Here is a 14080-nt window from a genome sequence, read left to right as displayed (position 1 = left end):
AGCATTGTGGGAGGTGTAGTTTTTGCACTCCCGTGCGGCCATTTAAAGGAAGAAAAGTGAGGTGCTGATCTGAAGCTGGCTAGAACAAAGCAGCAGCACAGGTCAGCAAAGTAAGGTACTGAAGTTCAGTTTGACGATAGAAGTTTGGAATACGGGCATCACATGGAAACGTTTCCATTCTCCGAAATATCCACTGATGGGTGAGCCTATCAATTTTGGAATGTAGGCAAAAAATTTGTAGTTTTGTGTTCCAACGCTCCAAAAAAATCTACCCAAGTGCCGATTGTGTACTATATCAGTTATCATACTTTCTGAATACAGTATCTAACACCTTTTATTTTTTTTCTTAATTCAACAAGAGCCATACAATACATATATTCATAAAAAATGTACCAGTCTTTAATTCTTTCATGTAAATGAATGGGGAGACAAGAAAGCAAAAAAGAAAAAAAACAAAAAAACTACTAAAATACTGCCTTCATTTTGAGTTCTTGCCAGTGAACCGGCACGAGTCTAATTGAGCACCAGTGTGAGAATGGACAAGTTACACAGCAGCGTGTCAGATACAGCTCTTGAATGTGTTTAAATATTCACAGGTGAAAAGTACATAATCAATAGCAACTAATGTAGACGGAACACAAAAGAAGGAAATTAAAAAGGGAAATGGTCATTAACACTTGGATTAAAAACAAAACAAAAAAAGTTTGGTTCTGTTTGTACAGTGTATATTCCAGACTGTCCAGTGTCCGTATCGATAGGGTTAAAAGCTCACGTCCCGCATTTATTGGTATGATCGAGTTGGCAGATGTTGGAGATCACCTCAAGGTCTTGTTTTCTTAGTGGCGAACATTCGATATGGCTCATTTGAGGACAACCTTAAAAGTTACCGATGAACCGTCTCGAGGGTATCATTCAGTCTATAGGCCTGAAATTAAAGTCTTCTGAACAAAAGGTGTAGTGCGTTAAACGGCGCACCGTGTCCTTAGTTTGCCTTTGGGTAGATTTTTTCATAGAAAAAGTTCTGTGACAGAATGTAGAGTTCTCCGTCTTTTTCTCGTACTGCGTGCGCCCTGACAAACTGAAACTGCTCAAGTGCAAACTCGTAAAATTCATTCTCCATTTTCCAGATGTCTGACTGCTGAAGTTTTGCAGTGGTCTCCTTGGAAGGTGCCTTCTTCTCGGTTGTTTTTCTTAGGTGAGACTTTTTACCTTTTTGCATACAGAAGAGAAGAAATAGAAAAAAAAGTCAGAGAGTGAAGAATACACCGACATTATTTACTATTCAGAAACCCATCTTGTGTGAAGGACACTTCAATCAGCCTCTCCCCGCCTGAAGTGGCTGCTTACTGGGATAATATAGGATTTTCAATTGCAGAGGAAATGAAACCAAGATGGACTTTAGATTTAATATACTTTTAATTAAATGAACCTCAGACATGTTGGAAGAATCCATAAGCTGTGACTTCCATTCATCTATAATGAAGGCCAAGCACAGTCACTTTTACGGATTTAAAGAGCCAGGCCGATGAATTTTTTTCCCCCACTCATTATGTAACTAGCCCCCAGTATATAGAACTCAGCGACTAATTACCTTATTTAGTTATTCCTTTCAGCCTAAAACTCCTAGAGTCATCGTCCCCAGGTGAACAGGTGATCTCAAATCTGACTAGTTGAGATTTATTTCACTTTGTGTTCTCAAATGAGACAGTTTTTAAGACAGCGTAACCCTATCACACAAGCTCTTTAGAGGGGGACAAATGCATTCCTATCATAGTTACTCATGATTACGGTTATGACATCACAGTTCGTCCTCCTGACTGTATATTTATGGTCTGTAGCTTAATTTAGGAGAATACAGATGGTAATGGCAGTGTCCTCTCTGCAGGCAGAGGTGGTATAAGGCTGTAGCTGCGCATGAGATATTGTGCTGATGCATCATGGGGGTTGATAGCACAGGATAGTGAAAGCCCTAGCAGGGACATCGATCTGCATCAAAATGTCATAATAGGAGGCTTCACTGTATGGAAATGACGGCTATCTATTTATCTGGCAGGCAATCAGGTGAGTGGGGTAGGGATGGAAAAAGTTTTTTTTTTCCCCTTGCCAAAATGGGTCTTTAACCCTTTGCAATCCAATTTTGGATTCAGGGTTTCCTAGGGGGCTCTCTCTTTCTGCCATAATACAATGGCGCCATCTCCTGGCTGGAGCCAGTACTGTGGTGTGTGACATTCTGGAGAGCCCCCCCCCCCTCCCCTGACAATAATATAATAATAATCTTTATTTGTATAGCGCAAACATATTCCGCAGCGCTTACATAGACAGGGGGATACAGAAAGACAAAAGTACAAAAAATTACAGAACCACGATTACAATCGTAATCAGTTGATAGAAACAATAGGGGTGCAGGTCCTGCTCCAACGAGCTTACATACTACAGGTAATGGGGTGATACAGAAGGTAAAGGGCTGGAGATGTGCACAGTATAGCGAGGTGGAGCGTGAGCGATGTTATATACAGACAATGGTCAGACATTTAGCTATACGACGGCAGGAGTAATATACAGTAAGAATAATACCCTGCTGGACGTCTTCCAACATCAAAGCTGTACTGCCTTCAATCAGAATGTCTTCAGGCGTCAGACAGTGGATTGGAAAGGGTTAAATGAGACTGTGCCCAGATCTAGGTTATGAACCGTACAAGCACTTGGCCGTTTCCAGCAGTCACAAAAGATCAATGGGAGAGCTTACACATCTTCTGATATGTCACTGCATATGTGAAGCTGTCACTAGTCCGTGATCACTAGAACCAACGGGCTGTAGGGCTCATCTATGTGTTTTGCCCTTTCATATTTTGGGTCTTTGAAGCTCTAAGTCATAAAATGAAGGGACATGGCATTCTGTTAAGCGCGCCATACTCTTTTTGTAGCAATTATTGGGGATCCAAGAGCCTCTTCTCTCATGTGTCTCAGTGAAAGTTGGTTGACATTTGTGAATAACCAAATACATTGCACCAAAGTTTCAGTACCTGAACGGTATAGCTCCGTGGCACCTTTAAAGAAACGTGGCAATGCCGCCTCCAGCAACATAATAAAGTCTTCCAGCTCCTCCGTAACTCCCACTAGAAAGTATTCATTAATCAGGTTGTACTTGGCTTGGTCCAGGGCCCATCTGCTCCCCACATTCCTGAAATGAGAATTCAGATATTAATAGAAAGTCAACACCGCAGTCCTAAATAGGTAAAATACCAGAAGCGCCGAGAAAGGAGAAAATCAGCATCTGACAAGCAGACGGATCATATTTGCATCTTCTTATTTGTAAGCATGGTAACGGATTTAAATATATGTAAGGAGCTGGGACAAGAAAGGTTTGCTGACGAATGGCTGATCAGAGCTACATAACAGTTATACAAATGTCCACAATGCTGATGGTTTCTGGGATTTGTCCATACCACCCCTCTACTAAGGCGCTCAACGCAACAGCTTCAGGCTTTATTCATAAGAGCGGTTTAATCGGGGTATGTTTGCCGCGATAAAACGCTGGCTGAAAATCGTGACCATGTGATACATTGGATTCCAATGCATCAGTTCAGATGGGCGATTTTCCAGTGCGTAAAAACGTTTGGCCAGAAAAGATAGTGCATACGGTGAGCCATTTTTATGCTGGCTGGAAAAGATAGGTCTGGACCTATCTTCCGGCCGGAAAATGCCGGCTGGTCCTACAGACTCCTATGGGAGCCTATTAGAGCTACCAGAAAAGGAAGGTGGGAGGGAGTTTAACAGCGGCTCTGCTAAACTCCCTCCACCTGCCGTATGCCAGCCAAGGGAGGCGGCAGGATGGGGCAGAAGATTAGCACACTAGTCCCCGCCCCGTCTCTGTTTGCCAACAGCTGGCAAGGGGCAGAGATGGGGAGGGAGTTTACCAGAGCCTGGCCGTCTGAACGAGCGTTAAAGCAGGAGATGAAGCTGTGACTCTGTCATGACTGCCCTTCGTACATGGGATTTCTGGCCGCACTGTGGCCATGGCACAGCCGGATGAAAATCTCAGCGCCTGTGTGAAGGAGCCCTCGTGTATAGAAACGGTCTTAAAAAGAAAAAAATGTGGCTTGTTGTAGACACCAGGTACTGATTAGGTTCAATCTATCAACTGCAAGCTGAAAATAAAGGTGACTGGTCATGCTTGATGGACATTCGGCCTGTAGAACTTTAGTTGATCAGCACAATGATGGGGCAAAGTGCCTCGCGTCTACAAGTGGCTGCACTTGCCACTCGTCTCAGTGAACTAAATGGGATCAGATCTAGCAGCACAGCGGTGCTTAAAAGTTTGGGAATTCTTCAGAATTTTCTATATACAAGCTTATATTTGACCTACATCACATTTGCTCACAAAATCCTAAAAGTATATAAAGAGAACCGAATCAAACAAATGAAAAGTTATTAGACTTGGTCATTTATTTTTGAGAAAAATGATCCAACATCACATATCTGAGTGGCAAAAGTATGTGACTTTAGGATTAGCAGAGAATTTGAAGGTCAAACTAAAGTCAGGTGTTTTCAATCAATGGGATGACAATCAGGTGTGAGAGGGTGGCCCGTTTTATTTAAAGAACAGGGATCTAACAAAGTCTGATCTTCACAATACCTTTGTGAAAGTGTATCATGGCACAAACAAAGGAGATTTCTGAGGATGTCAGAGGAAGAGTTGCCGATGCTCATCAAGCTGGAAAAGGTTACAAAACCATCTCTTAAGAGTTTGAACTCCACCAATCCACAGCCAGATTTTGCACAAATATAGAAAATTCAAAGACCACGCAGGAGTGGTCGACCACAAAAACAAAAAACAAACAAAAAAAAAAAAACAACACACACCAGGAGCAAGGTGTGTAATAGTCCATGAAAATTAGAAGATGCCTCTACAGCACCACCTATTGGAAGGCAGTATTACTGCAAGTCAATGTCAGACCTTTTAACAAGCCTTGTAACAATTACTGGGAATTCTGAGCCATAGACAGAATCTTCTCCAGAAGGAAAACAAACATGGACAGAGACCGTTTCGGGGTGATTGCTCATCAGCGTGTAGTAAGTTTCTGGCTTTGTTAATGAGAGGATTTCGGCTTTCGCACATAATTCCCAGGTCATGGGTAAAAAAAAAACTTGTTAAAAGGCCTGACATTGACTTGCAGGAATGCTGCCTTCCAATAGTTGGTGCTGTCGAAGCATTGTTTCATCTTCCTATTTACATATTTCCCAGAGGAGCATAAATGGCCTTATAAGTCTCCTCACACCTTCTAGTTGCTCTCCTTATGGAGAAAGGATTCCCTTCCCATAGTCCGTGAAGTCACAGAGGAAGCCAAGGTAATCTCTAATCTCATTAGCTAAGGTTCAGGAGTCCACCATCAAGAGGACATGGCAGGGCTCCAAGGAAAAAGCCACTGCTCTCCATAGGGAACACTGCCGTCCATCTGCAGTTAACTCAAGTTCACCTGGACAATCTAGAAGGAACGATATTTGTGGACGATGAGACTAAAGTAAAGCTTTTTAGCTTAAATAACTAGTGTTATGTTTGAAGTAAGAAAAACATTGCATTAAAGCACAAAACCGCATACATGGTGGTCGCAGAATGGTTAAAGAAGATAAAGTTAATCTTTTGGAATGGCCAAGTCAAAGTCCTCACCTTAAAAGGGGTTTTCAAAGTTATTACTTTTATATAGTTGTGTTGCCCCATGTCCAAAATAATATAAAACTAATATACTCACCGTGGTACTGCTATGGCATCTGAAAGGGGGCATCACTCAGCCCCAAGGCCTGGTGCCATCTCGTAAACCTGTTACTTGGGCTTCTAATATAAAATTCCTGAAGCAGGTTTACGGGAAGTCACTGACAAAGTCTCTGCCAGCTTCCCATTGGCTGCAGGGGTTATGTGGGTCAACAGCTGACGTCACCACTGCAGCCACTGTTAACAGAGACTGGAGCGGTGGAGCAGCACCCAACAGGAAAGTTTTGTTTTTTCCCCCATTATATAACGCACTCTGTCCCCTTTTACCACCACCAACGCCTTGCGGTTCTCAGAAAACCCCTTCAATTCTACAAAAATGTTGTGGAAGAACCTGAAGCGAGCGGTTCATGGCAGGAGACCCACCAGATCAACAGAGTTGAAGTTACTTTATACAGAGGAAGGGGCTAAAATTCCTCCACGCCGATGTACAGGACCAATCAATTATAGGAACTATTTAGATACAGATATGGCTGAACAAAGGTTCACATACTTTGTCACACACAGACATGTGATATTGAATAATTTTCCTCAATAAAGGACTACATCTAATATTTTTGACTCATTTGTTTGATTTTGTTCTCTTTATCTACTTTTAAGGCTTGCGTCAAAAATCGGATGTTTTAGGTCAAATATAAGCGGAAATATAGAAAATTCTAAGGGTTCACAAACTTTCGAGTACCACTGTAACCAATGAAAAGGACACAGTGCTTGCAGGACCACAGCTACCATTTCATTGCGCTGATTACTGGGTACCCTGGAGGTAAGATCCCAACCCAACACACATTAGGGACTCACTGCTGAATGCTAAAGGCCCATTTAGACACAACGAAAAGTTGAAGAGTAGAGATGAGCGAGTATACTCGCTAAAGGTAATTGCTCGAGCGAGCATTGCCATTAGCGAGTATCTCCCCCACTCGAGACAGAAGGGGGAGCGGTGAGTAGCGGCTGTCAGCAGGAGGGTGCGGGGTGGAGAGAGGGAGAGAGAGATCTCCCCTCCGTTCCGCCCCGCTCTCCCCCGCAGCTCCCTGCCCGCTGCTGGCACCCGAACCTGCAGTCTCAAGCGGGGGAGATACTCGCTAAAGGCAATGCTCGCTCGAGCAATTGCCTTTAGCGAGTATACTCGCTCATCTATATTGAAGATGGGGAAAAATAAATAAATAAATAAATAAATTCGCACAAAGCAGTCTTTTGAGAGATTCTCGTTGAGTCTAAATGCACTGACATTGTGCAGTTTTCACGAATCAGTCGTTGATCGCTCACTTCAAGTTTTCTTGAATTGAACGATCAGCTGTTAACTGCACAGCCGGCTGTTATTACAGCTAGCTGCGCTGATAAGATTCTCTGTGCCTGTGTCCTGCTGTGAATTCACAGTGGGGCACGGGCTGTACGCATGCAGAACAATATAGCCGTTTGCTTATGCAAAACAACTGTATCATACTATTAGCGGCCGTGGCTGTATCCCGCTCCGGCTGCATCACTGTATAGTAGCTACTATAAGGTATGCGAAGATGATCGCTCAAAACGGTCACTCAAACTGTGGTTTGAGCGATCAGCTGTCAGCGTAAATGGGGTCTAAGTGATGCTTTTTAACCCTGTGCAATGCCTAATATCCTACTTCATCTGCAGAGCGTTTGGATCCTGTCCTGCTAATAAACAAATTCAGATTATTTTTTTTTTTTTTACTAGGAGAAAGAAAAACTATTTTATATGTAACGTATGATGTTTACTCTCAATGGGAGTCACTGAAATATCCCCAAATCTACGGTTTCAGGCTGTTAACATCATAATAACATTTTAGTATCATCTAACACTACAATAACGGTTTGATAGCTTTTTCTTAAACAAATAATTTGAGAGGCGCGAGTACTAAAGCAGGAGCTATGGAGTCATAAAATCTCCGGTGTTATATGGAAAGCCCATGAGAGCATTTATTTTTTTTAACGAATTTTTTTTTTTTTTTTTTTTAAGACTACTTTATCCAAACACCCAATGGTGCTTTATTGCACATGTACAGGTCTGCGCTTTATGGCAGTTGCAAAGAAAGACTGTTACTAGACAATATCAACAGGCTGATAATTTCCATGGAGAGATGGCGTACAGCCTTATCTGTATGTAAAAAGTTGCCATTTTGCATTATCTAGGCCTCCAGGAATACAATAGAACTGTAAACTATCACGTCTGAAACTGAGCAATAATCGTTGCGTGTAAACGCGGGCAGTCATACACTATTCGTTCACTTGTTTTTAGCCGGCATTAAAAATCACCATTCGGCCACTCAACAGACGGTCCATTTGAATGGAATTCGTTAAGTCTTTTGAGCGGTTGCCCGATGGTTTTGCCTTGCATATACAATGAGTACATGGTTTACTCTGCCAGGAGAAGACAATGGAGTCTGCCGGCCAGATAATCCCTTGCATAAACACACGCCCACCTGAGCAAACCGCAGCTACTGAGTTTACTGTAGCTAATGAGGGGATTAAAAGTAATTTTCTGTACGTGTAATTTTATGTAAAAATGTTGTCAGTTCGCTCAGTCGTGTGTCCGTTTTAGCGCTAATCGTTGCGTGTAAAAGGGCCTTAAATCTTCTATCCACTAATGATGATGATATGAATCCAAGGTTGGCCAAACAAATTACATCAGCCAGACTTACTGAAATCTCTGTGAAATGTAATGTGTGTGCACTAAAACAAACAAACAAAAAAAACTTAATATCTTTTTAAAGTAGGGGTGGAAAATAACCTGCAATTGTGGCAGTTTTTGGGCAGCTCGCTTTTACGATATTCACGCTGCAGTAAAAAATGACTGGTTCACTTTATTCTACAGGTCAGCACAATGATGACGATACCAAATTTATATTTTTTTGTGTTTTAAAACTTAAAAAAAATATTTTTAAATTGCTTTTTGTTGTGGAGACCAACAACTCTCTTACTTTCCATCAATGGCACTGTGGGAGGGCTTGTTTTTTTGCTGGGTGAGCAGTTTTCATTGGTACCATTTTAGGGCATATAACGTTTTCTTTCCAATCATTTTTATTGGTATTTTCAACATAACATGCAGGTGTAATTATGATTGTGGACATCCGTATTAATTGCAAAGCATAGTTTTGATCACTTTTTTTTTTTTTTTTTGCTGAAAAGAAACACAAAAAAGGCAATTCTGCCATTGTGCATTTTTAATAAAAATAAATAAAATAAAAATTTTTTTTATATTATATATACACACATATACATATATACATCCATCCATCTATCTACAAACATGGTGATACCAATTATGTTTTTTGTTTTTTTTTACTGGAGGGCCCTTCTCACTAACTGCATGTATGCCATGGACAGCATAGAAAGCAGCATGTAAGTAGTTAAACAGCCACAATAAAAGCCATCTCAAATTTTGGCCATTGCCAGTCAGCCATTGAAAACACCATGATAGTTACACTATGCATTTTTGAAGGGGTTAAACTTGCACAAATATCGTAGATCAGAGCTGGTCTTCTGACTTATTTCATGTAAATGCCCCCCTAGACAAAGCAAGAAAAAAACCTGGAAGATCCTATCCAACGTTAGTGCTACACTCCCCGTCTTCGTATTCATCCTACCTAGACCCACCCCCCACCTACCTAGACCCACCCCCCACCTACCTAGACCCACCCCCCACCTACCTAGACCCACCGCCCACCTACCTAGACCCACCGCCCACCTACCTAGACCCACCCCCCATCTACCTAGACCCACCCTCTTTAGACCCTACATACTACACTGCCCTCTGATGAGGCTTTATATAGTGGTCATCACTGTAACCTGTGATTATAGGGAGCAGGCAGACTGCTGGATGTATCATGCTGCGTACTTATTGGAAGTCTAATGAGACCTTGATCTTCTCATAAATATTTAGTGACATTTTAACACTTTTACTCGATATCCTGCTGTCTGTTTACAGTGAATTTCAGCTAATTAGTAAATTCCCAGCTTGAGAAAAAAAAAACAGAACCTGATTTTATGCAGCCTCGTGTTGATTAATTGAAATGTTAGATTCAACTCTGATGTAATGATGTATCGATCTGAGGGGAATCAAGTGTTTCAACTGCATTCAGATGCAATATGGTGACTGTTTGGCTGTAATTAGCCGATCATTAGCCATACATGTCTACATTCAGGTGACAAAGAACTCAAAAAATCCATCAGGACAGATTACTATTTCGGCGGAATTTGCCATTGCAAAAGGTTTGTTCACATAGAATTTTCAAACAATATATTTCACTGGAAAAAAAGCCAAAAATGCAGTACCTGATAAGGTGCGGAGCAGGCATGATCACCGCTAAGCAGGCACAATCGCCATAAGGCCGGCACAATGGCCGTAGGGTAGGCACAATGGCCATAGAACCCAACAATATGCAGCAAGCGTCCTACAATACAGGATTACAACTCACACCGACATGGCAGTGGGTTGCCCTGTATTTGTATCAATATTTCCTCTATGCAGTTTGCTATAGACTTCTGGGAAAGCCCAAGATGTCAGCCAGTGTGTCCCACTGTTGCGATACATCCTGTATTGTGGGACGCACCCATCTATTGGCTGGCGTCTGTGGTATCGTTCACATTGCAGATTTAGTTGCATGCAGTCGCTCCTAAGTGGGTGGCTGCATACAAGTCTGCAGTGGACAGTTTAGCTCCTCTGGTTTATAGTCTGGCTTGCTGCATATTGTTGGGTTCTACGGCCATTGTGCCTGCTCTGCACCTCATCAGGTATTGCATTTTTGGCTATTTTCCAGAAAAATATGTTTTTGTGTTCCCCCTCACCTCTGTGATTTGAATTTTCAAACAATGGTTGAGCAAAATAGTAAAAATCTGCCATTTCCGTCTACTTTTATCTCATGTGTATGGCAGCTTAAAGGGGCTTATAAGATTGATTTATCATCTAACCACAGGATAGGTGATTAAAGCATGATTGGCGGGGACCCTCACCACTGAGGCCTCCAACCTATCCCAAGAAAAGAGCTCCCATGTCGCCCTCCTCTTCACTGCACCCCCCACAGTGAGAAGATTGAATGGAGCAACTGTTGTGCATGTGCGGCTCCATTCATTTTAAGTGAGACTCCGGAGGACTTTCACCATGCTATTTCTGTGAGTCCAACTGAAATGAATAGAGCAGCGTCACGCATGTGTGACAGTCACTGCGGGTGAGCGCGGGTCTCAACAGTGAGAAGATAGATGATAAAAGTCAGATTGGAGGGAGTCTAACTGCTGAGACCTCCAATCTATCCATGTATTACGCAATCTCCATTCACTGCTGGTAAGTACAGCAAGGAAGAGAAGAGGGGGACAAGGGACCCCTATTCTGAGGATTGGGGGTGGTCTCAGCGGTGAGACCCCCTACGATCAGACTTTTATAATCCATTCTGTGGATAGGTGATAAAAGTGGTTTTTGGGACAACCCCTTTAAATAGTGCCTGATCCGCCGCACCATCAACTCGTGATGTTTTTTCATCATAATGAGTTCGTTAGGTCCAGGTCACATGCAGCGGTACGCTTCTCCTCAAATCTGACGGGGCTGCAGATGGTAGATCCAAACAAACATCCCATTTATTTAGTTTTTTTTTTTCTTTAACAACAAAGGACATGATTTTTACACTGAGAGTTTCTAATATTTAAAAGAAGAAGAATCTCCAAAAAACGTGAATACTTTATGGCTTCAGAGGGGAGAGACGAAAATAAAATTGTGAAGTATGTGAACATCGGGTCTTTGAAGCAGGTACAGTAAACCAATCTTAATTCACAGCGTGAACCCTTTGTCCTTGAGCGAGAATATTCATTTTTCTTTAGCTCAAACAACCCATTAAAATAACCAGCATCCTGGATAATTGTGTCGGAGAGATGGTGCAAGCACAGCTGTGTGTACTGTCTGCAGACAATGGAGCACAAATTACCCTGATAATAGGGATGGCACATCAGCGTTACAATTCATCACAACCAGTTTCTAGCATTTTAGCAAGAAAGCGGGAAATGCCGGTGTAACCATTTTTAATTGAAACACTTAATATAACGCGAGTCTCTATGGTTGCTTAGAAACACAAACAGTATGCTAATTCTACTAATTATTTTCTTACACAAAGCACGTGGCCAAGCACACTGGATGCGTTAAAAGGGGGCATCCAGTTCTAAAACTATTAAAGGGGTTGTCCCGCGCCGAAACGGGTTTTTTTTTTTCAATAGCCGGGGGGGTTTGGCGCGAGACAAACCCGATGCATGTGTTGAAAAAAAAAAACCGGATAGTACTTACCCGAATCCCCGCGCTACGGTGACTTCTTACTTACCTTGTGAAGATGACCGCCGGGATCTTCACCCTCGGTGGACCGCAGGTCTTCTGTGCGGTCCATTGCCGATTCCAGCCTCCTGATTGGCTGGAATCGGCACACGTGACAGGGCGGAGCTACGAGGAGCAGCTCTCCAGCACGAGCAGCCCCATTCAACACGGAGAAGACCGGACTGCGCAAGCTCGTCTAATCGGGCGATTAGACGCTGAAAATTAGACGGCACCATGGAGACGGGGACGCTAGCAACAGAACAGGTAAGTGAATAACTTCTGTATGGCTCATAATTAATGCACAATGTATATTACAAAGTGCATTAATATGGCCATACAGAAGTGTATACCCCAACTTTGTTTCGCGGGACAACCCCTTTAATGGCCTATTCTCAGGATAAGTCATCGACAGTAGAACTGCAGGGGCCACTCCAGCAAAAACACATTTTTCCATCCCTGTGCCCTCATCTGATTGCCTATCACACCCTGGAGCTCTCTTCTGTGTATTACAGCCACTTCTCTGCAGTGCAGCCCCCTGTCTGATGCTTAGCATGCACCCTCTTGAGTGTGGAATTTCTACTTTCAGTTTTACCTCAATCCCATGATGTATCAGCACAGCATTACCGGAGGCTGTACCATTCTGCTTGCTAAGGGACAGTTTATATTCTTCTAAATATGCTAGACAGTAATGATAATTATAGACCATGAGCTGTGATCTCCTCTATTATAACTCTGTGATCATTAGTAAGTGCCTGTGCCGCCCTGTAGGCAGTTTCTGCGGTAGAGATTGTAACAGCATTACACAAACTGAGAATTTGATTAGAAAATAACTCCATAACCCCAAGAAGATCAGAGGTGGTTAGAATTGAGAACACACGACCATCCGAGGAAAGTCTGGAAGTTTCAGACCAAAAGAAATAACTAACCAAGGTAACACTACTTCACTTATATATACTGGGGGATAGCTATATAATGAATAGATAGGGGGAAAAAAAAAGGAGTGGCTCTTTAAAGGGTTTCTCTCACTTATAGCTATTGAGGTCATGCATAAGCAGATCAGCGGGGGTCCACCATTTGGGAAACCCAGGGATCAGCTGTTCCCCTGAGCTGTTTAACTGCATGAAGAAAACAGCTCCAAACATTGCGCAGTGGCCTGAATTTAAATTGCAGGCTGATTCCCATTCACTTGAGTAGGACTCAGCATGCAAAATCAACCTGGGCCACTGAGCAATGTATGGAGCTAAACAGCTCAATACACGAAGACACCAGCCATGGGAACATCTGATCTCTGGGGGTCTTGGGTGACAAACCTCTGTTAATCTAGCTATTGATAACTTATCCTGTGGATAGGTCATAAATAGCTAGAAGTGGGACAACCCTTTAAAAATTGTGGCTACAAGCAGGATTGATCTTTACAGATGGCGGCAGGTTGAATGAAGATCAATAAACATTTTATTATGTCTGACCCTTCTCTTAATCTAAACCAACTTATTTTCATAAACTCCATACAGTGTTATTTCTTGTAGGCGTCTAGAAATTGAGCTTATTTTCCTTACAGTGGAATATGCAGCCCATGATTGACAAGACTCCATTGAACAGCAGATTGTGCATCACATCACTGTTCACATGAAGATACAGACACAATAGCATCGCTGGGTGAACTATGGTATTTGTGAATTTAATTAAGACAGGCTGTAAAAGGAGGGTGTTCCTATTAATGGCTGTAAATGATTGCCATCTGTTCGCATTGTCTGGCTTTGTTACTGTGTAAATGAAAAGGGAAATTAACACTGAAAAAAAAATACATGGAAAAATAGCAGTGAAAGATCCATTATTCTCTAGTCAGAAGTGCCTATTGGATACTACTACACAGCAACCGGTTAGCTGCCACGAAGTAGCACCAAATACTAGTTCAATTCAAATGTCAAATATCTAAAAGGGTTTTTCAGGAAAATACTACTAATGATTAGAGATGAGCGAGCACCAAAATGCTCGGGTGCTCGTTACTCG

At 42.3% G+C, this 14080-nt stretch overlaps 1 protein-coding gene across 1 annotated transcript in view; it reads right to left on the bottom strand.

Moving 5' to 3' along the window:
* Window positions 1–377: 377 nt before the first annotated feature.
* Window positions 378–14080, bottom strand: part of HS2ST1 (heparan sulfate 2-O-sulfotransferase 1) — a 140361-nt gene continuing 126658 nt past the window's right edge. Inside the window, exons 6-7 of the mRNA XM_066597319.1 lie at window positions 3024–3181; window positions 378–1209 (exon numbers count right to left, since the gene is read on the bottom strand). Coding sequence (XP_066453416.1) covers window positions 983–1209; window positions 3024–3181 — 385 coding nt within the window. The 3' untranslated portion in view covers window positions 378–982. The remainder of the gene's footprint in view (window positions 1210–3023; window positions 3182–14080) is intronic.

The sequence above is a fragment of the Eleutherodactylus coqui genome, chromosome 3 (genome assembly GCF_035609145.1).
Source record: "Eleutherodactylus coqui strain aEleCoq1 chromosome 3, aEleCoq1.hap1, whole genome shotgun sequence".
Lineage (NCBI taxonomy): Eukaryota > Metazoa > Chordata > Amphibia > Anura > Eleutherodactylidae > Eleutherodactylus > Eleutherodactylus coqui.
The sequence above is the reverse complement of the archived record's forward strand: the minus strand, read 5'-3'. Positions and strand labels throughout refer to the sequence as shown.